Source organism: Barbus barbus, assembly GCF_936440315.1.
Source record: "Barbus barbus genome assembly, chromosome: 34".
NCBI lineage: Eukaryota > Metazoa > Chordata > Actinopteri > Cypriniformes > Cyprinidae > Barbus > Barbus barbus.
The window spans coordinates 27,183,182-27,206,120 of NC_136762.1; the positions used below are offsets into that span (position 1 = coordinate 27,183,182).

At 39.1% G+C, this 22,939-nt stretch overlaps 1 protein-coding gene across 2 annotated transcripts in view; it reads left to right on the top strand.

Moving 5' to 3' along the window:
• LOC306853849 (SH2B adapter protein 2-like) overlaps nt 1-22,939 on the top strand; it is a 34,791-nt gene that overhangs the window by 8,164 nt on the left and 3,688 nt on the right. For both annotated transcript variants that reach the window (XR_013782774.1, XM_079391500.1), the window contains exons 4-9: nt 9,714-9,815; nt 9,968-10,059; nt 11,680-11,780; nt 13,648-13,803; nt 18,344-18,549; nt 19,142-19,313. Coding sequence is in view for 1 of the 2 variants with exons in the window: in XM_079391500.1 (XP_079247626.1) it covers nt 9,714-9,815; nt 9,968-10,059; nt 11,680-11,780; nt 13,648-13,803; nt 18,344-18,549; nt 19,142-19,313 (829 nt within the window). In the remaining variant the exon portion in view is untranslated. The remainder of the gene's footprint in view (nt 1-9,713; nt 9,816-9,967; nt 10,060-11,679; nt 11,781-13,647; nt 13,804-18,343; nt 18,550-19,141; nt 19,314-22,939) is intronic.

Sequence of the window (22,939 nt, forward strand, 5' to 3'; positions counted from 1 at the left end):
TGGCCAAGTATGTTTACACATACAAGGAATTTGTTGTAGTGACAGAAGCTCCACAGTGCAACAGAAGGACAGTAACAGGACAGGACACAGGTAATGAAACAAAATAACAGGAAATAGCCAATGACCAATGTACAAAGCAGCAAAAAAAAAAAAAAAATACACAATATATAATATAGGCGACTATGTATGTACAGGTCAAGTATGTGCAAATTAGAAATGAGAAAATAAAATAAGTGAGTGTGGTGAATGGATAATGTATTAGTTGTGTGTTCTACGTTTATTTATTGAGTGTTCATGAGATGTATTGACTGAGGGAAGAAACTGTTCCTGTGTCTGGTCGTTCTGGTGCTCAGAGCTCTGTAGCGTCGACCAGACGGTAACAGTTCAAAGAGGTTGTGTGCTGGGTGTGAGGGGTCCAGAGTGATTTTACCAGCCTTTTTGCTCACTCTGGATGAGTACAGTTCTTGGAGAGTGGGGAGGGTTGTACCAATGATTCGCTCAGCAGTCCGGACTACCCTCCGTAGTCTTCTGAGGTCAGATTTGGTAGCTGAGCTGAACCAGACAGTTATTGAGGTGCAGAGGATGGATTCAATGATGGCAGAGTAGAACTGTTTCAGTAAGTCCTGTGGCAGGTTGAACTTCCTCAGCTGGCGAAGAAAGTACAACCTCTGCTGGACCTTCCTGAGTCAATGTGAATATCCCACTTCAGGTCCTGAGAGATGGTGGTGCCCAGGAATCTGAATGACTCCACTGCAGTCACAGTGCTGTTCATGATGGTGAGTGGGGGGAGAGCAGGGGGGTTTCTCCTGAAGTCCACGATCATCTCCACCGTTTTGAGCGTGTTAAGCTCCAGGTTGTTGAGACTGCACCAGACAGCCAGCTCCTTAACCTCCTGTCTGTAAGCAGACTCGTCACCGTCCTGGATGAGGCCGATCAGTGTGGTATCGTCTGCGAACTTCAGGAGCTTGACAGAGGGGTCTTTAGATGTGCAGTCGTTGGTGTAGAGGGAGAAGAGCAGTGGGGAGAGTACGCAGCCCTGAGGAGCTCCAGTGCTGATGGTTCGAGTGCTGGATGTGAATTTGCCAAGCTTTACTAACTGCTGTCTGTCTGTCAGGAAGCTGTTGATCCACTGGCAGACGGAGGTGGGGACGGAGAGCTGAGTTAGTTTATTTTGAAGGGTTTCCGGGATAATGGTGTTAAAAGCAGAGCTGAAGTCCACAAACAGGATCCTCACATAAGTCCCTGGTCTGTCCAGATGCTGCAGGATGAAGTGCAGTCCCATGTTGACTGCATCATCCACAGACCTGTTTGCTCTGTAGGCAAACTGCAGGGGTCCAGTAAGGGTCCAGTGATGTCCTTCCGATGAGCCAGAACCAGTCTTTCGAATGATTTCATGGCTACAGATGTTAGTGCCACAGGTCTGTAGTCATTAAGTCCAGTAATTTTGTGTTTCTTTGGGACGGGGATGATGGTGGAGCGTTTGAAGCATGAGGGGACTTCACACAGCTCCAGTGATCTATTGAAGATCTGTGTGAAGATGGGGGCCAGCTGCTCAGCACAGATTTTTAGGCAGGCTGGTGACACACCATCTGGACCAGGTGCTTTCCTTCTTTTGTTCTTCCTGAAGACCTGGCACACATCGTCTTCGCTGATTTGAATTGTAGTTGTGGGGGAGAGAGGGGTTGCTGGAGGTGTGAATGGTTGTGTGGAGGGGTGTTCTGGGCGGGTGTGGGGTGATTGTTCAAAACGACAAAAGAACTCGTTTAAGTCGTCTGCCAGGTGTTGATTCTCCAGAGTGCTGGGGGGTGGTGTTTTGTAGCTGGTGATGTCCTTTAATCCTAGCCACACTGAAGCCGGATCGCTGGAAGAGAATTTGTTCCTGAGCTTGTCAGAATAATTCCTCTTTGCCACTCTGATCTCCTTTTCCAGTGTGTATTTGGCCTGTTTGTACAAGACTTTATCCCCCTTTCTGTGAGCATCTTCTTTGGCCTGACGGAGCTGTCTGAGTTTGGCAGTGAACCATGGTTTGTCATTGTTGTAGAATAGATGAGTCCTGGTAGGAATGCACATGTCCTCACAGAAACTGATATAAGATGTTACAGTCTCTGTGAGCTCGTCCAGGTCATTTGCCGCAGCTTCAAAAACAGTCCAATCAGTCAGGTCGAAACAGGCTTGTAAATCCCGCTCTGTTTCGTTAGTCCATCTTTTAACAGATCTTAATACAGGCTTCGCAGACTTAAGTTTCTGCCTGTAGGATGGAATAAGATGAACCAAACAGTGATCAGAGAGTCCTAAAGCTGCTCGTGGAACCGAGTGATATGCGTCCTTTATTGTTGTGTAACAGTGATCCAATATATTACTGTCTCTGGTGGGACATGTAACATGCTGTCTGTATTTTGGCAGTTCACGGGAGAGATTTGCTTTATTAAAGTCCCCGAGAATGATTAAAACAGAGTCCGGGTGTTGTTGTTCACTCTCTGTGATCAGATCAGCGAGTTTCTGTAGAGCTGTGCTCACGTGCGCTTGCGGTGGAATGTAAACACTCACGAGAATGAACGAGCAGAACTCCCGCGGCGAGTAGAACGGCTTGCAGTTAATGAAGAGCGTTTCTAGATCTGAACAGCACATCTTCTTTAACACAGTTACATCTGTACACCACCTCTCATTGATGTAAAAGCATGTCCCGCCACCGCGCGATTTCCCCGTTGATTCTGTGTCCCGATCTGCTCTTATCAGCTGGTAATTAGGCAGATGAATCGCGCTGTCCGGTATGTCGCCATTCAACCAGGTTTCCGTGAAACATAGAGCAGCAGAGTTAGAAAAGTCCTTGTTTGTCCGGGAGAGCAGAAGGAGTTCGTCCGTTTTGTTGGGTAGAGAGCGGAGATTCGCCAGATGGATGCTAGGCAACGCCGTTCTAAATCCGCGCTGACGAAGTTTCACGAGCGCGCCGGCTCGCTTCCCCCACCTGCGCCTCCTGTAGCGTTTGACCAGAGTTATGGCTCCGCCAACTACAATGTCCAGCAAAACGTCCGAAAAATCAAAAACCGGTAGAAGATTTTGTGGTGTGTTCTGCCGAATGTTCAGCAGATCATCCCTGGTAAAGCTGATCTTATTTGAAAAACAAAAAACAGGAAAAACAAACAAAAACAATACAAACACTGAGGAGCAACGCACAATAGCTGCCATCAGCGGCGCCATTTTGATGGATCTGACATCTGTGTATCGCATCAATATAGTCAGATGAGAACATTTGTGTGACTCAGAGAAGGTGTTTCGTTCCTAAATGGACCTGTTTTTGAACAAACCACTTGAGTCAGTGATCCATTCATAAGGACAGTCACTTGTCTTTGTTTCTAAATGAATCAGCTGTTTTGAAAGAATCATTTGAATCACTCATTAAGATGGGCCGTTTCTCAAACAGAAGGCTGCATCCTCCGGAGGTCGCATTTGTAGGCTGCATACGTCATTTAAGATGATCTTATTTTAGAATATTAACAGTTATACATTTGACCTTTATTCTTAGTTAAGTGTAAATTGTTGTAATATGCTTATGACTCACGAATGTAATGCTCAGTTAACTGAAATAAACCAGGTTTCATGATGTATGTAGCCTGCAAATGCGACCTCCGGAGGATTCAGCCTTCCATTTGAGAAACGGCCAGGGATTTGCAGCTGGTTGTAGTATCATATTTATTTATCTATGGCAGGCCAAAAATCAGCCGATCAGGACAAAACACACTCAACAAAATAGCTAAATAATGTTTAATTATAATAATCAACAAAATCCCCAAAACCACAGAGATATCTTTAAACAACAAAAACACACACACACTGTGTAAATATCGCACACCCATATTAGAGTTATAAGATTTAAAAGTAATTTATTTGTCATTTTCACTGAATACACTGATATTTAAGAGCTTGTGACCACTCAGATTCAGACAATAGCTGTTTCCATTACCCTGCTTTTATGCACATTTTGAAGTCATGTGACTTTGCGCTATGGGACGGCAAATCCTGACTAACCAGCGGACTGATCTCGTTCCACAGGTCCTGAAATGTTATGGTCATTCTGAAATGCCCGAGCAAAGTCTGTCATCAAAGTATTTCTGTATAATCACTGTCTCACACGACTGAGTTCCCAAACAGCAGCATCCACCTCCAAAAGCAGTGACCGCATTTGTGTTTCGTCTGCTCGCTCTGAGGCGCAAGTAATTTATCATTTATGAAAATGATTATATTCCGTGGCTTCTCCTATTTTTCTTAGTGATATTTAGTGCCAGTTTATCAGGAAGTGATGATTTTGTTCTCTTTGACTCGTTGGATGGAAACGGTGCTTATTCACAAATGTTTTATGCAATATTTCAATTTTGCGCATAAGTTAAATTCGCAACTTTGGATGGAAACCCAGCTAATGACATATGACATACAAGCGTGTATTCAGAGTTTAGCTCCAACTTGCCTGGAAGTGTCTAGTATGCCTAGTAAGACCTTGATGAACTGCTGGCTGTTAAGTAGTCTGATGGCTTGAGAATGAAAGCTGTTTGTCAGTCTGGTTGTCTGAGTGGATGCGACGGTACGGCAGTGTCACAAACAGGTGGTGAGCAGGACAGGTGCTGTCCTTAATGATGTAACCGTGTGTCTCACTCAAGCAGTGTGTTTGGTTAATGTGCTGTAAGGCCGGGATTTTATTCCCAGTGATGATCTCAGCTGTTCTCACCTCTTCCTGATAGCTTTGCAGCTGGAAGAAGAGTTGCTGCCGTGCCATACAGCTTCCCTAGTCCTCAAATCTTGTTCACTTTCGGCATTCAAATGAACTGCGTTGACGATAGATGCATGAACCATGAAGGTTTGTGTGTGCGGTTTCTTCTTCTGCTTTATGAATGACGCTCACAAACATTCTCGCGTGTGAGAGATTCAAATGAGAGAGGACAAGGTTTTGACTTAAATTATGGTTTGTTTTTTGCATAAAGCAATCAGATTAATTCAGAAGACTCAGAATGATGCACAATAATCATATGAAGTACGTTAAAGTTGCATTAAGCAATTTCTAGAAAACGTTGTGGATATTTGAAATCATCAAAACAAACACGTCCCTACCAAAAAAGGATCAGATCTTGATGCCTCCACAGTCTCACACACACACACACACACACGCACACGCACACACACACACACACTATCCACCTTATTTTTCCCAGAGAGCGGACGCAGCCATTTGTAAATGTAATGTGTCTTGCTTCCGGTGTTATCTGCTTCAGCTATTTTTAGCTGTATAAAATGGCTCATTTTGCTGCTTGATATTGCAAACTGATGTGTCTTATCATATTATTTTAATGTATTATCTTAATTATGAACACACTAGTTTGTAGTGCAAACAGTGTTACCGTTTAGTGCACGTTGTTCTTCTCATTATTTACAGCGGCTAATGAACCGGAAATCTCGCAGATTCAAAGAAAACGGCTTACTTCCACGTTGAAAAATAAGGGGGATACAACACATGCAATGATAGAGGGGTTATAAGAATCACTAAAAGAGAACCAAATGTTTGTTTTCTCACTTTCTGGACACACTTTGGGAGCTGATGCTTGAAACAGGTGGTGGAGAAGGTTTATACGTTCCAGGGTTTATAGGGTGTGGAAACAAATGAGACCCTGCAGCACAAAAGCAGTCATGAGTAACACAGGTATATTTGCAGCAATAGACAACAATACATTGTATGGATCAAAATTATAATTTTTTCTTTTATGCCAAAAATCATTAGGATATTAAGTAAAGATCATGTTCCATGAATATATTTAGTAAATTTCCTACCATAAATATATCAAAACTTAATTTCTGATTAGTAATATGCATTGCTAAGAACTTCATTTGAACAACTTTAAAGGAGATTTTCTCAATATTTAGATTTTTTTGCTCCCTCAGATTCCAGATTTTCAAATAGTTGCATCTCAGACAAATATTGTCCGATCATAACAAACCATACATCAATGGAAAGATTATTTATTCATTTAAAAAAGTGACCCTAATGACCGCTGGTTTTGTGGTCCAGGGTCACATATGCTTCTTTATCATATCTAATGCAAAGGAAGATAATAATGCAAATGAACACACAAGTGAAGATGACTCGTATGAAAAGACAGCACACCTCAGTTCTGTGAAACGCAGCAGAGCCAACATTACTGGAAAGCGATCCATTTTTCATCAGCGTTTTTAAAAACTCGTGGTCACACTTTAGGTAGTTGTTAAGTTTAGGTATGGACATGCAGAATAAGACATTAATATATGCTTTATAAGTACTAATAAACAGCCAGTATGTTAATAACAGGCATGTTAATACTGTAAGTAACTAGTTAATAGTGAGAATCGGTCCAAAGTGTTACCAAAAACGTTTACTGCACCTTTAATGGTTCCTTAATCTTAATTTGGAGCTTGACGATTACAATCACCATCCTCTCATCCTTGTGTTTCATATGAACTTGCAGAAACATGAATAAATGTAAAGAGTTTTGTTTAATAATAATAAAAATCTTAATTTCATAAAATACACTTATTTATTCATGTAGTTTTGGGATATTGTGTCACATTTGTATACTTGTGTGTTTCTATGCATATTTTTCAACAGTCAACAACTTTTTAGGAAGCTGCTCTCAGAGCAACTTTAACATCATACAGAAGAGCTGAGAACCACTGGTTTAGGTTTAGGGAGTGGTTATATTTTAGGCTAGTCTCATGTAACCAGACCACTGACTAAACAGCAACGCTGAGAAGCGTCTACTTTGTTTGTTTGGTGTGTGATCTTCTGACATGGATTACCACAGTAATGGACTGGTGTGGAAAAATGTTTTGTTTTATTATATGAACTTTAAATCTAGTGAGCAGTTTTTCCTTGATATCGCTGATGGACTGATAAAACACCTGCTGTGCCCTCAGTAATGTTAGCAAAAGTGCTTTTGCGGTATGCATGAACAGGACTGTGAGATGCGATATTTGTCTGTCAGCTTTTATTATTTGAAGACTGTTATCTTTTGGTGTTTGATTCCGCTTGACATGTTGATGTGGCTGATGAATAATTGAGTTATTCCAGTAACTTCAGCTAGCTATATCACACATGAGGTGATTTCACGAGTGAACAGATGAAGCAGACATATGTTAGTAGTAATGTTTTTCTCATTAAAAATGAGTCAGATCCGGCCTCTTAAAATCCTATTCCACATTTTGATTTTGTTCAGAAGGCTTTAGGGAGATTTTGGGAAGTGGATCTCAGAGCAATTTTAGTCCCTCAAGACTGTACTAATAACTTCCTTTTCCTGAGCAAACTAAAGACAGGGTAAAAATAGAGGGTGACTGCGTGCGTATCCATGCTAACTACTGCATAAACAGACGTATCGGTCTGTGTTTGAGTTGAGTCAAGCTCCTGTCTGTCTTCAAGTGTTCTCAGAGACATGTGACATCCCCTGGACAAATAATGCAGTCAAATGCACGTGAGAGACAGAAGCGGAAGCAGAGAGTTTGGCGTTGTCAATCAGTCAGATGACGTCTGTCTTCATGCAGTAAAGCTTCAGTCATCAGTTTCACTGTGAGGTTTTCAGAACAACATCCTCTTTCCTAACAAATGAGAACATAATTTATGAAATCAGAAGTTGGGCAGAGGGAAAGACTGCTTTTGGAAATAACAAATGTAAAAGTGACCCTGGACCACAAAACCAGTCATAAGGGTCAATTTTTTGAAACTGAGATTTATAGATCATCTGAATCAAAGATATATAAATAATCTTTCCATTGATGTATGGTTTGTTAGGAGAGGACAATATTTGGCTGAGATACAACTATTTGAAAATCTGGAATCTGAGGAATTGAGAAAATCTCCTTTAAAGTTGTTCAAATGAAGTTCTTAGCAATGCATATTACTAATCAAAAATTAAGTTTTGATACATTTATGGTAGGAAATGTAAAAAATATCTTCATGGAACATGATCTTATATCAATATCCTAATGATTTTTGGCATAAAAGAGAAATGTATAATTTTGATCCATACTATGTATTTTTGGCTATTGCTACAGATATACCCCAGCGACTGCTTTTGTGCTGCAGGGTCACAAATGTCTGGTTAGTTTTAACCGGAAACACAGGGATGTCACTAAGAATGTCCCGGGGCCCTTGAGAGAGTTTTGGTCCGGGTTAACGGACCTGCTATGTTATGTGTTTTTATGCAATAATTACAATAATTTATGTGATGTAAGTTGTGCTAATTTCAATATCACTGTGGACAAGTTGTCTATCTGGTTGTCAGATGAAATTTAGTCTTTCCTGGTGCATCAGTTTCACTCTCTTTTCCTTTTCATTTTTATAAGAGTGAATTTAGTGCATAAGAGCAAAAGAGAAATCAATCACTGCTCTGCTCGTTGATTAACTTATAGTTTGAATAGATTGAATAGTTTGATAATCTTGAAAAGATTATTCTATGTTCAATTTATAGTTTATGCATATACAGTTTATAGTTTGTGAAGATTGTTTTAAGTTCACTTAAACTAAAAGTTGTTACATTTTTCAAAGCCTATAAAATGTTTTAAAAATGGATTTCAATTATAATGTAATGATGAATGGCAGTAATTAATGGCTAAAATTGAAATCGAAAAAGGGCATTTAGACATCATGTAGACACACACACAGATAGATAGATAGATATATACACACACACACACACACAGAGTGCTGGCCAAAATTATTAGAACAGTAGTATTTTCAACCAGATAGAAAATGGTTTTAAGTCAGTTATTTCTAGCTTTTGCTGTAGTGTCATTTTCCAAACTTTATTTTTCCATTAATTGTAATAATCCAGTGAGATTTTAGAGATCTGATCTGATCATCATCAGTCTGTCTGGAGTGACATGAAGAAACAGAACAAACTGAGACTCAATCCAGAAGAACTGTGTCTCTGCTTCAAGAAACCTCCTGCAACGCTACAGTACTGTTAAAAGTTTGTGTAAAAAAGCGGTAAAATGAGGATTCTGTCAAAAATAGATTTTCTTTATCAGTTAACTTCTATTAACTAAACTAAATCAACATTTGGTATGAGCATCCTTTGTGTTTAAAGCAGCTTTTTTCCTCGGTGCACTTGAGCAGAGTTTCTCAGGAGCTTACTTGAAGCGTCTTGGAGACACAGTTCTTCTGGATTTAATCTGTCTCAGTTTGTTCTGTTTCTTTATGATGTTTCCTACTGACACGCTACAACAAAAGATAGAAATAACTGACTTAAAACCATTTTTAGCTGCTGAAATTACTAGTGTTCTAATCATTTTGGCCAGCACTGTATATATATTACGGGGAAGTCATGGCCTAATGGTTAGAGAGTTGGACTCGTAATCCAAAGGTTGCGGGTTCGAGTCTCGGGCCGGCAGGGATTGTAGGTGGGGGGAGTGAATGTCCAGCGCTCTCTCCACCCTCAATACCACGACTGAGGTGCCCTTGAGCAAGACACCGAACCCCCAACTGCTCCCCGGGCGCTGCAGCATAAATGCCCACTGCTCCGGGTGTGTGTTCACGGTGTGTGTGTTCACTGCTGTGTTGGATGGGATAAATGCAGAGCATGAATTCCGAGTATGGGTCACCATACTTGGCCATATGTCACTTCACTTCACTATATAGATCTATCACTGAATTTCATGCTGTACAGTGTGTGTATTTGAATGGCATTGATTTGTGTTTGTAGTCATCTAAACCCAAAGTGAGCATCCCTCTGTCTGCTATCGTGGAGGTGAGGACCACCATGCCTCTAGAGATGCCTGACAAAGACAACACATTCGTGCTGAAGGTACAGTTCCCTCTTGCTTACTCTAGATAGTCTTTCATCTCATATGCTCATGTACATGTCATGTACTGTATGTAACTTTTCTTTGAGAAAGCATGTTGGATTATAGACGAATGCTGTCAGTTCAAGCTGTGGTGTTGTGTTGTGGATCGCAGGTAGAAAATGGTGCTGAATACATTTTGGAGACCATCGACTCTCTGCAGAAGAACTCGTGGGTCGCTGACATCCAGGACTGCATTGACCCCGGGTGAGACTCCTCTGCTGAGACCGAGGATTATTATTGTCCTGAAACACTTTATAGTACATCAAAATCACGGGACGCAATCACAGATACGCTCTGACTGGCAGACAGTGACATATTTTTGAGTCTGATCTGTCATTTCATTAACAAAAAGCTAGTGTCTATACACTGGTCATAACTTTTATGAGTCATTAAATTATCCCATTTAATTATAAATTTAAAAGTTATAATCTAATAACACACAAAGTCATCATAAATCAACACATGATCCTCAACAATGGTGACAATAGAAAGTGTAATGTTGCAATGCATGCTGGGTACCATAGTACAAAACTCCCAGCATGCATCACAGCATGAATAAATTATGCAGCAGAATTGTGCTATGATTTTCTTTAAATCTAACTTTGGTTCATGCATTTATTTAGTATTTTTTTTGCTGCTTTTTGTTGTGTCTTATAGTAGCTTTTTGGGATGTCCAGAATTGACCTGATTAGCTGAATATTTTGTCACCATTGTTGAGATTCATATGCTGATTGCTGATATCTGTGTGTGTCAGTGCTATTTACATTTCTCTTATATTTTCAAACTGATGTTGCAACTCAAGTTACAGTAACACAATGTGTAAGCATTAAATTACACAGCTTCATGATTCAAATAACTTCAGAGAATCAGGCAATTCCACGATAATTGTGAAATCATCAAACTATCATGTACTGAAAATGTGTTAAACACACTGTCACAGCAGCTAAAGACGACAAATGATTAATAATAAGAGTTAAGAGCACAACTAATAGAAACACCAATCACCATTATGGTGACTTCAAATGAAACAAACATTAGATTTAAACCCCTGTTAATTCTCAATAAGAACTTCTGTAGCCCTCTAACAGATGTAAAGATAGTCTGGTTAGTAATAAGTGAAGCTGGTGATGCTGTTTGTGGAGTTGTTTAATCCTCCTCTGCTGAGATCTTCAGAGATTTAATGTCTTATCTTTAGCTGAACTCATCTAAGGCTGTGGCTTAAGTCAGTTGTAGTTCTTGTTTCTATTTGTCTCTTTTTTCTGTTCTCTTCTTTCCTTCTGTGATTTTTCTTGTTAACAAGCTTAGACAAGCTGAGAGGACTCTATAAATAATATATGAAGATTTTGTGGCTCAGATAAGGTCCAGTGTGGTTTATTTCTTTGCTCTCGGCAGGCATGTGGCATTGCTATGGCCTGCTTTTGGCCCAGATCTGGCTAACAGGAGCGGTCCGCCCAAGTGCCATCATTCCATGTTACATGTGGGCCAGATCATCATTCCACATGTGCCAGATGTGGGCCAGATCATCATTCCACATGTGCCAGATGTGGGCCAGATCATCATTACACATGTGCCAGATGTGGGCCGGATCTGGGACGACACTATGTTGCTATCTGGGATAGCATCAGTTTAAACTCTTTTCTTTACTGATCTAAACTGTAGTCTGATGTAAATACAGTAAAAAGCAACAATGGAATTTAACCACTAAGTCAGTCAGAAACTCTGTATTCTAGGACATCAGATAAATGTTTTAAAAGATGAAACACTTTATAGAAGATTTTTTTTTTTCATAATGTAGTTGCTAAAGAATCGCTCTCTGTGTCACAGGGACAGCGGAGATGACATCGAGCTGGCGTCATGCGCTCACAGCCAGCCGCACAAAGACTTCTCGCTGGTGTCGTCCTGCAGCTGTGAGCTGCTGTGTGACGGTACGTCATCGTGCTCAGCCTTAATCTGTCATAGAGATCAGTAATTACAGGCCATCAGGCCTGACAGGAGCTGCTCAGATGAATGCAGCGTTCTGATTAATTCTGTCTGTACTAGGGCTGTCAAAATGGCTGAAAAACTAAATTCGAATTTTGTACTTAAATATTAGCAATATTCAAATTATTTTCACATTTAAAAGGCATAATTTCAGTTTAGGGGGAAAAAATAGCCTTTGTCTTCTCTCCTGAGGCCACAAGAGAGTGCATTGAGCAAAATATTACTAATGACCGTTTCTTCAAAGCAATAAAATAAAATGACTATCTTTGAAAAAAAATGCATAATGTTTAAAATAATGTTTATAAACCATATTAAATTAATTAATTTGCTTAAACAATTAGAAACAAAACAGCATCATGTATGTAGAGTTTAATACAAAGGACCGAAAACCAATCACCAATAGTACTTTCTTCATTTAAAAACATGATGCAATATTTTTTCCGCAATATTTTGAATGAACAACGTAGCAGCACCGCATGCAGTGGGTTCAGCTGGATTAGCTATGAAAAACATTCAAATGCAACAACACCTACATCAGGGGTCGGCAAGTAAGTTTGGCATCGGGCCAAACAAAAAGAATTGCCACTAGATAGCGGGCCAGAACATGGTCAAAGGATAATTTAAGAAATTAATTGATGAAAAATGCAACTAGAATTGCCTGTGACATACTGTTACAGTGTCTTTTGTAACTGTGAGCTGTTACTCGGTGTTAAATCCTGTGGTAGGACAGTCATTAACAAAAAGCCACATTTGTGTGGCGGTGTCTGGCAGAGTATGTGAGCGGAGTGGAGCGTCAACAATTTCCCCTCCGCGCTCCGGGCATTTAATAACTCCGCTCCGCGCTCACTGAAATCAGAAACACCGCTCTGCCTTTGCTCCGCGGATAAAGTATTTCAGTATCACAGTTCTGTTCATAACGTAGGCCTATGTTAAAAAATAAAATAAATAAAAGATTGTTTCAACATGGCTTATTGGAACACCAGTGTGCAAACTTGTTTTCCAAACACATGACAAGCTAATAACATGGTTATCAGCATTAAAAGGCATAATTGCTGCTTTTTGCAGTCCAATTATTATTTTTTTTTGTGATGAAAAGAACAGTATGTGTTCGTCATTTATTTTACCTATGGATCGATGCATTATTGATAGAGCGATTGTGTGTGAATAAGTGTTGTACTAGTTGTTTAAATCATGCTTTCAGATCAGAATATTCAGTATCTAGAAGGAACAAACTTGAGAACTATTATAACTTCCCGCTCATGTCCATTGCCGTCATTCACATTCTTTCTGATTTGAGTGATCCTTCTCTATCTAGCTAGCTAAATATTTTAATCTTGTGAATTCTTGCTAAATATGCAGTGTTATTACGGCCGGGTCGTTGGCATGAATTGTACTCGTGATGGAGCGCTCTTGGAGCGAGTGAAAACCACGCCGCTCCGACTTTTAAAAACTCCGCTCCTTGCTCCATTCAAAATCACACCGCTCCACTCGCATTCCGCTCACATACTCTGGTTGTGAGGAGGCTAACTGTTGCTGTCATGACAGATCTATTTCAGAACCAGCCACTATCAAAATAATCTGGCTGCGGGCGCGGGCCAGATATTATTGCTGGTGGGCCATTTTTGGCCTGCGGGCCGCCTGTTGCCGACCACTGACCTACATCATCATCACATCTCGTGTGCCACTGATAAAATAATTTACGAATATTCAAAATTGTATTTATTTTTTTACAGCCCAAGTTTGTACATATGATGTGTTCCTCTTCAGATGAAACAGGAAGAGTTGGGTTTATGTTCTGGATGTGTTGCTCAGGTTCACATCGGGGGTCCGAGCGGCTGTGCTCTGCTGCTGCTGATCAGTCGACTGCTGGCTGCTGTCAGGAGCCACCCATCACCCAGCACCCCTCACATGTCCCGTTAGAGCGGTTCCTGCAGTCAACAGAGGCCCAGAACACTAACACACCATCAGGTACACACACCTTTACCACCACAGTGACGCTTGAGTCGGGTCAGTTCACACTGACCTTGAACAGCCTTTGTTTTTCTATTTTGTACTGTTCTCTGAGGTCCACTTATAAAGTTATCAAGATTTTTACATCAAAAAACATCATAATTTCTTTCCTGTTTTAACCCCTCTCATCAGAACGCTCAGTTTGAATAGGTGTGGAGGATCGTAGACTCGGAAGTAAACGCCCACTGCTGTGATTGGCTAATAGTTGTGTATGTTTGACAGTGTACATTCCTCACAGATAGACACTCATATAACACTCGTTCACATCCTTCTCTCCACTCTCTGAGGCAGAGGTCTCTAAACTCATCCTTTCCAGTCATCCTACTACCTGTCCGCTTGATCCTCTTCCATCTCATCTCCTTCAAGCCATTTCTCCTGCAGTTGTACCTGCACTCACTCACATCGTTAATAGATCCCTTCACACTGGAATTTTTCCCTCAGCATTTTAACAGGCTCGTATAACTCCACTTCTTAAAAAAACCCACTCTTAACCCAACTCTTTTAGGGAACTATAGACCGGTTTCCCTTCATCCTTTCATTACAAAAACACTTGAACGAGTTGTGTTCAACCAAGTCTCTGTCTCTCTCACACAGAACAACCTCCTGGACAGTAACCAATCTGGCTTCAGAAGTGGACATTCGACCGAAACTGCCTTGCTTTCTGTTGTTGAAGCCCAAGACTTGCAAGAGCGGCTTCCAAATCTTCATTACTTATCTTGCTGGATCTGTCTGGTGCTTTTGATACAGTCAACCATCAGATCCTCTTGTCAACCCTATTGAGAAAGGGGCATCTCAGGAACCGCACTCCAGTGGTTTGAGTCTTACCTCTCTGATAGGTCCTTCAAAGTATCTTGGAGAGGTGACGTATCCAAGCCGCAACATCTAGCTACTGGGGTGCCTCAGGGCTCAGTTCTTGGACCAATTCTCTTTTCTGTCTACATGGCATCACTAGGTTCTGTCATTCAGAAACATGGCTTTTCATATCACTGCTATGCCGATGACACTCAACTCTACCTCTCATTCCATCCTGATGATCCGACGATAGCTGCTCACATCTCAGCGTGTCTAACAGACATTTCTTGCTGGATGATGGACCATCACCTTCAACTCAACCTAGCTAAAACAGAACTGCTTGTGGTTTCAGCTAACCCATCGCTTCATCACAATCTCACCTTCCAGTTAGGCTCATCTACCATAACTCCTTCAAAAACAGCCAGAAACCTTGGAGTTGTGATTGATTGATAAGCTGAATTTCTCAGACCACATTGCTAAAACTGCCCGGTCCTGCAGATTTGCATTATACAATATTAAGAAGATCAGGCCCTTTCTCTCAGAACATGCAACACAACTCCTTGTTCAGGCTCTTGTTCTGTCCAGACTTGACTATTGTCAAGTCAAGTCAAGTCACCTTTATTTATATAGCGCTTTTAACAATGTAAATTGTGTCAAAGCATTGCAATGCTCTCTTGGCAGGTCTTCCAGCCAATTCTATTAAACCTCTACAATTAATCCAAAATGCCGCTGCAAGATTAATCTTTAATGAGCCGAAAAGAACGCATGTCACGCCTCTGTTCATCAATTTGTACTGGCTACCAATAGCTGCTTGCATTAAATTCAAGGCATTAATGTTTGCCTACAGAACCACCACTGGCTCTGCAGCCCTTTACCTAAATTCATTAATTCAGACTTGCATGCCCTCTAGAAGCTTGCGTTCTTCATGTGAACAACGCATTATTGTACCATCCCAAAGACACACAAAAACACTTTCACTGACTTTTTCATGAACTGTTCCCATCTGGTGGAATGACCTGCCCAACTCGATCCGAGCAGCCGAATCCTTACCCATCTTCAAGAAACGGCTAAAAACTCATCTGTTCTATCTTTACTTGACCCTCTAACTCTAGCACTCTCTATTCTAATTGTATTTTATCTATATGTCTTTTTATTTAAAAAAATAAAATAAATAATAATAATAATTATCTGTACTGCATTAGGCTAACCAAGACTTGTAATAGTGCTTGCACGTTGTTGCTCTTTTGTTGGTTTTGATTGCTTCTTATGTCCTCATTTGTAAGTCGTTTTGGATAAAAGCTTCTGCTAAATGACTAAATAAATAAATAAATAGACGCTGCTGTGATTTAGGTCAAAAACACATAATTACTTAATACATATCAAACGATCTGTAATAACAGACAAAGCAATAGTGAGCACGTAATGAAAACACTAACAGTTACTCATACTTGTGTTGCGACATTACTGTCGGATCCAGTATAGTCCACAGCATCGTCTTTTAGTTTCTATCGTTCTGAAAATCCTGCGTCGAATTGTGCCTTGTTTGTAAACGAATCCGCAGTAAAAGGAAGTGAACAAAGGACAGAGTTCTTACTGACGCAGTCTGGATCTTCATTTAAAAATAAAGTCTATTCACTCTTTCCTAACATTGGGATCAGAAGGAAGGAAACGCAAACACTGTTTTTCCACAGCTTAGCACTGAACAGCGTCTTGTCTTCAGAGCATGGTTTCTGCATAGACTTGCATTTGCCTCTCCCCTAAACACTACATGCGTGAATTGTTGGGTGGGGCTAAACAGGCAGTGCTGTAGAATTGGTGGGTGGGGCTAAACAGGCAGTGCTGTAGAATCGGTGGGTGGGGCTAAACAGACAGTGCTGTAGAATCGGTGGGTGGGGCTAAACAGGCAGTGCTGTAGAATCGGTGGGTGGGGCTAAACAGGCAGTGCTGTAGAATCGGTGGGTGGGGCTAAACAGGCAGTGCTGTAGAATCGGTGGGTGGGGCTAAACAGACAGTGCTGTAGAATCGGTGGGTGGGGCTAAACAGACAGTGCTGTAGAATCGGTGGGCGGGGCTAAACAGGCAGTGCTGTAGAATCGGTGGGCGGGGCTAAACAGACAATGCTGTAGAATGTTAAAAAGGAAAAGGACAAAGACTTAACACAGTTTACTGCACCAAAAGTAATTTGAAAGAAAACACATGACCTACTAGTTAGAGAGCAGTACACACAATGAGCAACTAGAGAGGACAAATGTCCTCGTGCAAATATTACAACATAAAAATAACAGTCTGATTGCTTTTAGTTTTGGGTTGCAAATAAGAAAGACAGAGAAGCATTATACCTCATTTACTGATGTGTGAAGTTAGTATATTTCCTGTGAATTCTGTTCTAAAATTACAGTATCATGTTATGCTGAACAACAAGTGAACGTGATAAAACACACTGATGTATATTTAACAGAGAGGTCACTGTATGATGAAGGTAAATTGGTGTTTTTCATGTCAGGTTGAGGCAAGTTGTCACAATTGTATCTAGGCAAATTGTCCTGTCTTTTTTATATGCTGTAACACTTTTTTTTTTTTGATGATTTCAGTTGTAGTTTACCTGTTACATCTTGGTGGTTTTAGAATTATTTTAATATCCAGATGTATTCATAATAATATTAATTTTCTCATATGAAATTTATGAATGTATCCATTTTATTTCCGACAAATATAGAAGTTAAATTGGCATGAGTAGCTTTGCAGTGCACAACACATCAGGCCATTTGATTGATTAGAATGAAAATTATCTTGTTCATTTTGTGTCAGTCTATAGAGTCTAGACACACTGAACTGTTATTGTTTTGGTAAGTGTTTTGTTTATATATTTTATAGATATAATAATCAATTTGTATTCATTATTATCTCATCTCCAGAATTACTGAAATTAGCAGTTCCTGGTTTATGACCAGCAGCATGAGAGTGGAAACGCACACACACACACACACACACACACACACGTTTGATTGGCTCTATCTCTCTCTCCTCTCCGCCTGTAGCTGGTGTGTGGTGAGCGCACTGGCGCCGTTGTGCTGTGGCTGCAGTCGCATCATCCAAGTGGATGCTGCACACTGGTGGTGGTTGAGGAGAGATCCCCACATGATTGTAAAGCGCTTTGGGTGTACAGCAATACACAAAGTGCTATATAAAATGCATCATTCATTCATTCATTCATTCATCATTCATTCATTCAAACAATATTTTCTATCCCCTAACCCTAAACCTACCCCTTATAGAAAATCAGTTTGCATTGTTACACTTTCACATGAACATTATTTACTTTTTTTTGTTGTTTTTTTCCCTCATGGGGACAGGCCAGTCCCCACAATGTCAAAATGTTTTTCAGGTTTTACTATCCTTGTGGGGACATTTGGTCACAGTGTAGCAAAAACAAGTACACTCACACACACACAGGTTTGGTTTCCATGTTTTATGGGTTCATTCCATAGGCGTAATAGTTTTTCTACTGTACAAACTGTATTTTCTATCCCCTTACCCTAATCATACCTTCTGCCATCTTAGATTCTCAAAACATTTCATTCTGTATGATTTATAAGCTTGTTTCCTCATGAGGACCAAAAAAATGTCTCCGTAACGTAGGGAATACCAGGACACACACACACACACACATGCGCACACACACTGCTCACATTGCTCATGTCATTTAGGAAGCCCAGGAGAAACACCAGGGGAAGTGGAAGGAGATGCCAGTTTGGGGGGTTACCCATGGTTCCACGGGACACTATCACGGGTACGGGCAGCCCAGCTTGTTCTCGCTGGCGGCGTACGGAGTCACGGTCTGTTTGTGATCCGCCAGAGCGAGACGCGTCCTGGAGAATACGTCCTCACCTTCAACTTCCAGGGCAAAGCCAAGGTGAGCCACGGCATTCAGCGCTTGTGATGATGACATCTGAGCAGACATCTGTCGTGCATCTGCAGGAAACCTGCTTTTATTCAAGACTTTAATCAGCTTCCTGTATGAAACAAAAATATATGGGAATATACTGGAAAATATAATGCAATATATGAATACATTTATATTAATACAATATATTAAAACCAGAAACAAATATGTGCAAGAAAAAGATTATTTTTCTTGTCCCATTGGCACTTTTTTTTTTCTTGTTTTAAACAAAAACTAAAATATTAAACAAATTTTTGATAACGTTTTCAGAAAAGTCAAGTAAATGCATCTTGATTCAAGAATGTTTAGATATTTATACTAGAAACCAAGACAAAAATACGAAGTATGAAAATCATTTGCGGTGCATATTTTTTTTAACATATATTATAACATAACACGTGTTCCCATATATATATATATCGGTAAATGTGTGTGTGTTTTTGTTCTAATATATCTGATTTTTAATAATATCACCAAATGACAAACAACTCAAATGAACACATTAATAATTAATCATTTTGTTGAGTTTATATATGGATCTGTCATGTTGTGTGTTTGGCAGCACCTGCGGTTGTCTGTGAATGACAGCGGTCAGTGTCACGTTCATCACCTGTGGTTCCAGACGATCGCTGACATGTTACGCCACTTCCACGCTCACCCCATCCCTCTGGAGTCCGGCGGATCCACGGACATCACGCTACGCTCATACGTACAAGTCCAGCGCTCGCCCACAGGTACCCAACCACACACACTGAAGCCGCTGCCACATCACACCTCCCCAGTGACTAACACGCAGCGTTTGCGTAATTTAATTACAAAATAAATGTAATTGTAATCAGTTAAAAAATTTAAAATGTGTATTAAATTACAGTTACTTATGAAAATGTTAATGATTACAAAGGGAGTTACATTTTAATATTTTTCACAAATACAGATTCATACGACTTCTTTCATAAATTGCGTTGACTTCTCTAATATATGAGACACCAATGTTTCAGGAGTTTAGGACACGTGCTTATTTGATAACCGTTTTATTTTCTGTTTGGGTTTATGTATATGTATTATTTAAGATGAACTGTTTTTTCCATGACATTGTTAGATGCCAGCTATGCAAATATGAGACCCTGGAGCACAAAAGCAGTCATCAGTAACACAGGTATATCTGTAGCAATAACCAACAATACATTGTGTGGCTCAAAATTATTCATTTCTCTTTTATGACAAAAATCATTAGGATATTAAGATCATGTTCCATGAAGATATTTAGTAAGTTTCCTACAGTAAATATATCAAAACTTCATGTTTGATTAGTAATATGCATTGCTAAGAACTTCATTTGAACAACTTTAAAGGAGATTTTCTCAATATTTAGATTTTTTTGCTCCCTCAGATTCCAGATTTACAAATAGTTGTATCTCAGACAAATATTGTCCGATCATAACAAACCATACATCAATGGAAAGCACATTTATTCAGCTTTCAGGTGATTATATAAATCTTGACCCTTATGACTGGTTTTGTGATCCAGGTTCACATATTTGATTTCATATCATAACAGTATCATATCTACTAAACTATTTTTTGTTATGGTTTTAAATTTGTATTTAACCTCAGAATGATCTCAAATAAAAAGAGGTGCTAAAGTCTGATTTTGTGGTGGCTGTGCTTCAAAACTAAATTATAATAATCTTAATTGAAGTGAAGAAGGATTTGGAAAGTCTGACAGTAATCAGTGTTGAGTTGTGTAAGGTTAACCCTGTCTGCTTTAAATGTTTCAAAATACTTAACAGTTGAAAACATTCATTAGAAAAGTAATCAAATGTAATCAGTGTAATCAGTGACATTATTTAAAAAAAAGTTATTGAAATAGTTACACTACTTATTACATTTTAAATAGGGCAACTTGTAAACCGTGACCTATTACATTTCCAAAGTAACCTTCCCAGCACTGGTGACACCATGCACCCAAACTAACAGAGAGAGACCACAGTCACGGCTCTGTTCTGTTCATGGTCTGTGGCACCAGGAACTATTGTTCAAGCTGACCGTGAGTCTTACATAGTGAGACTGTTATAGTATCAGCATGTCTGGTCCACTTTGCAGCTTGTTTTGGTCAAAAGCCGGTCAGTTAGACAAGAAGAGACTGGCCTAAAGTGACCAAACATAGTTTGCTTTTTATAGTTGGGTGCTGTTAAAGTAAAAAGTAATATATATTTAAAATAAATTTATTTCATACTAAGTATAGTTCAAACTATTGACATATCCCTTAAGACTTACTGATAAGCATTATAATTAAACTGTATCTGGAGTACTACTTGTGCACAATGCACATTTCTTAATATTAAGCTTAAAATGTGTTTTAATGTCACTGTTGATGAGTATTGTATGATCTGAGTAATATCGGTCTTTAAATGGGAGATATTTAAAATGTACCTGGAGTATGCTTGCAACAGTTCCACTTCAGCACAATCTCATATACTTCAGTATAACTTCAGCACTACTTCCACACAATTAAAGTGCATTAAGTACAAAATTAGTAGTTTAGCAGACTTTAAGCATACCTGATTAGTACACCAAAAGTACAATCGCAGGGTATTTTTATTGAGTACATAAATATGGAAATGTATTTGTAGTATACTTAGCATGAAATAAATTTATTTCAAATACATTTTAGCATATAAATTTTTCACTACGGACGTGAAGTTGTTTCTAAAAGAAAAGTGGAGTAACCAGTTCAGCTCTCATGCACGGAGAGATCCAGGCAGACAAAGTCTTTCAGTAAAACTGTAATTCATTGAGGACAAAATTACAAATCATAACAATTACTGATGATAATCATAATGAAAAATTAAAATGAAAGAAAAAGGTTAAAAATGAATACAAAATCCAAACGGAGTGTGTTTTGCCAAAATGTCTTAGAGAGTAATCTAATCCAAGTATAATGATCTTCAATAGTCAAAAGACAAAGGCCTTTGGAGCATGTCGAGTAGAAGAAAAGAAGAAGCTGCCCGAAATGAATTTATCCATTGTGTCTCTACGTACATTTGAACACTTGAAGTCAAAGCGAGGTCACATTGACATGACAATAGGCGATAGATAAGATCAGCTAAAAGTAAAGACGGGGCTGTGGTTTTATATCTTTTACGCAGAAACAGCAGACCTCACTTTGCAAATACCTGCTCTTGAAAACATCCTTGCATATAAAACATATTTTTCACTGTGAACAAGTTTCCATCATCCTATAAACACATTTGAATCATAACAAGATGTACCTTTAAATGTCAAATCTTAAGAGAAAATACTACGTCAACGGAATATGAGTATAAATAGTAGTAATAAAAGAGAATAAATGAATAATGCTTGAGTATATGAGTAACATAAGACTGTAATACGGATATAATGTGGAGAATCATAAAGAATCATTCATAATGAATATACTGTATAAATGAATATGAAAAAAATATATAAAAACCTATATATACAGGTGCTGGTTATAAAATTAGAATATCGTGAAAAAGTTGATTTATTTCAGTAATACCATTCAAAAAGTGAAACTTGTATATTAGATTCATTCATTACACACAGACTGATATATTTCAAATGTTTATTTCCTTTCATTTTGATGATTATAACTGACAACTAATGAAAGTCATTCATACACTGATTCTTCATGTTTGTGTGACCAAAGAAGGTTTTTGTTTCTTTTAAATCCTTGAAATGATCTGATTAAAATTCTGCTGGATCTCAGTCTGTAGAGCCATTGAGTTGCTGTAATAATTAATGTGCAATTAATACCATAGTATAGACTGGATGAAATCAGATAATCAGACTGCTACGTGATGATATCTTCACCATCAGCAAGCATACGGCATCATTTAATCACATGTTCTCTTGCTGTTTTTGCCAAAACAAGCATAGTTTGGTTTGATGTCACCATTATGGCTGTAACTATTACCTTAAACAGACATCAACATCTAAAGCTCTGTTCATCTCAATAAGACCTTTTGTATATGTATGACATAAAATAAAGTCAACCTGGTTTATAATAAGTGAAGCTGTTAATGCTGTTTTTGGAGTTACTTAATGAAGTTGGATCTTCATCAAACAAAGGTTGGGTTTTTACTTTCAGCCAATATTTGACATCTGAGCAACATTTCAGTTCACATCCAATGTCCAATGGGAAGCTTCCCACTTAAATATTTATTAGAATGTTAGGGGATAATGTTCTAATAATGCCATCAATAAACATTTTTAGAATGTTTTTAGAGAACGTTATCCAACCTTTTGGAGAATATTCTGGGATCTGCTGAAAACATTCCCAGAACATATATAATGTTCTCAGAACATTCTTAGAACAAAA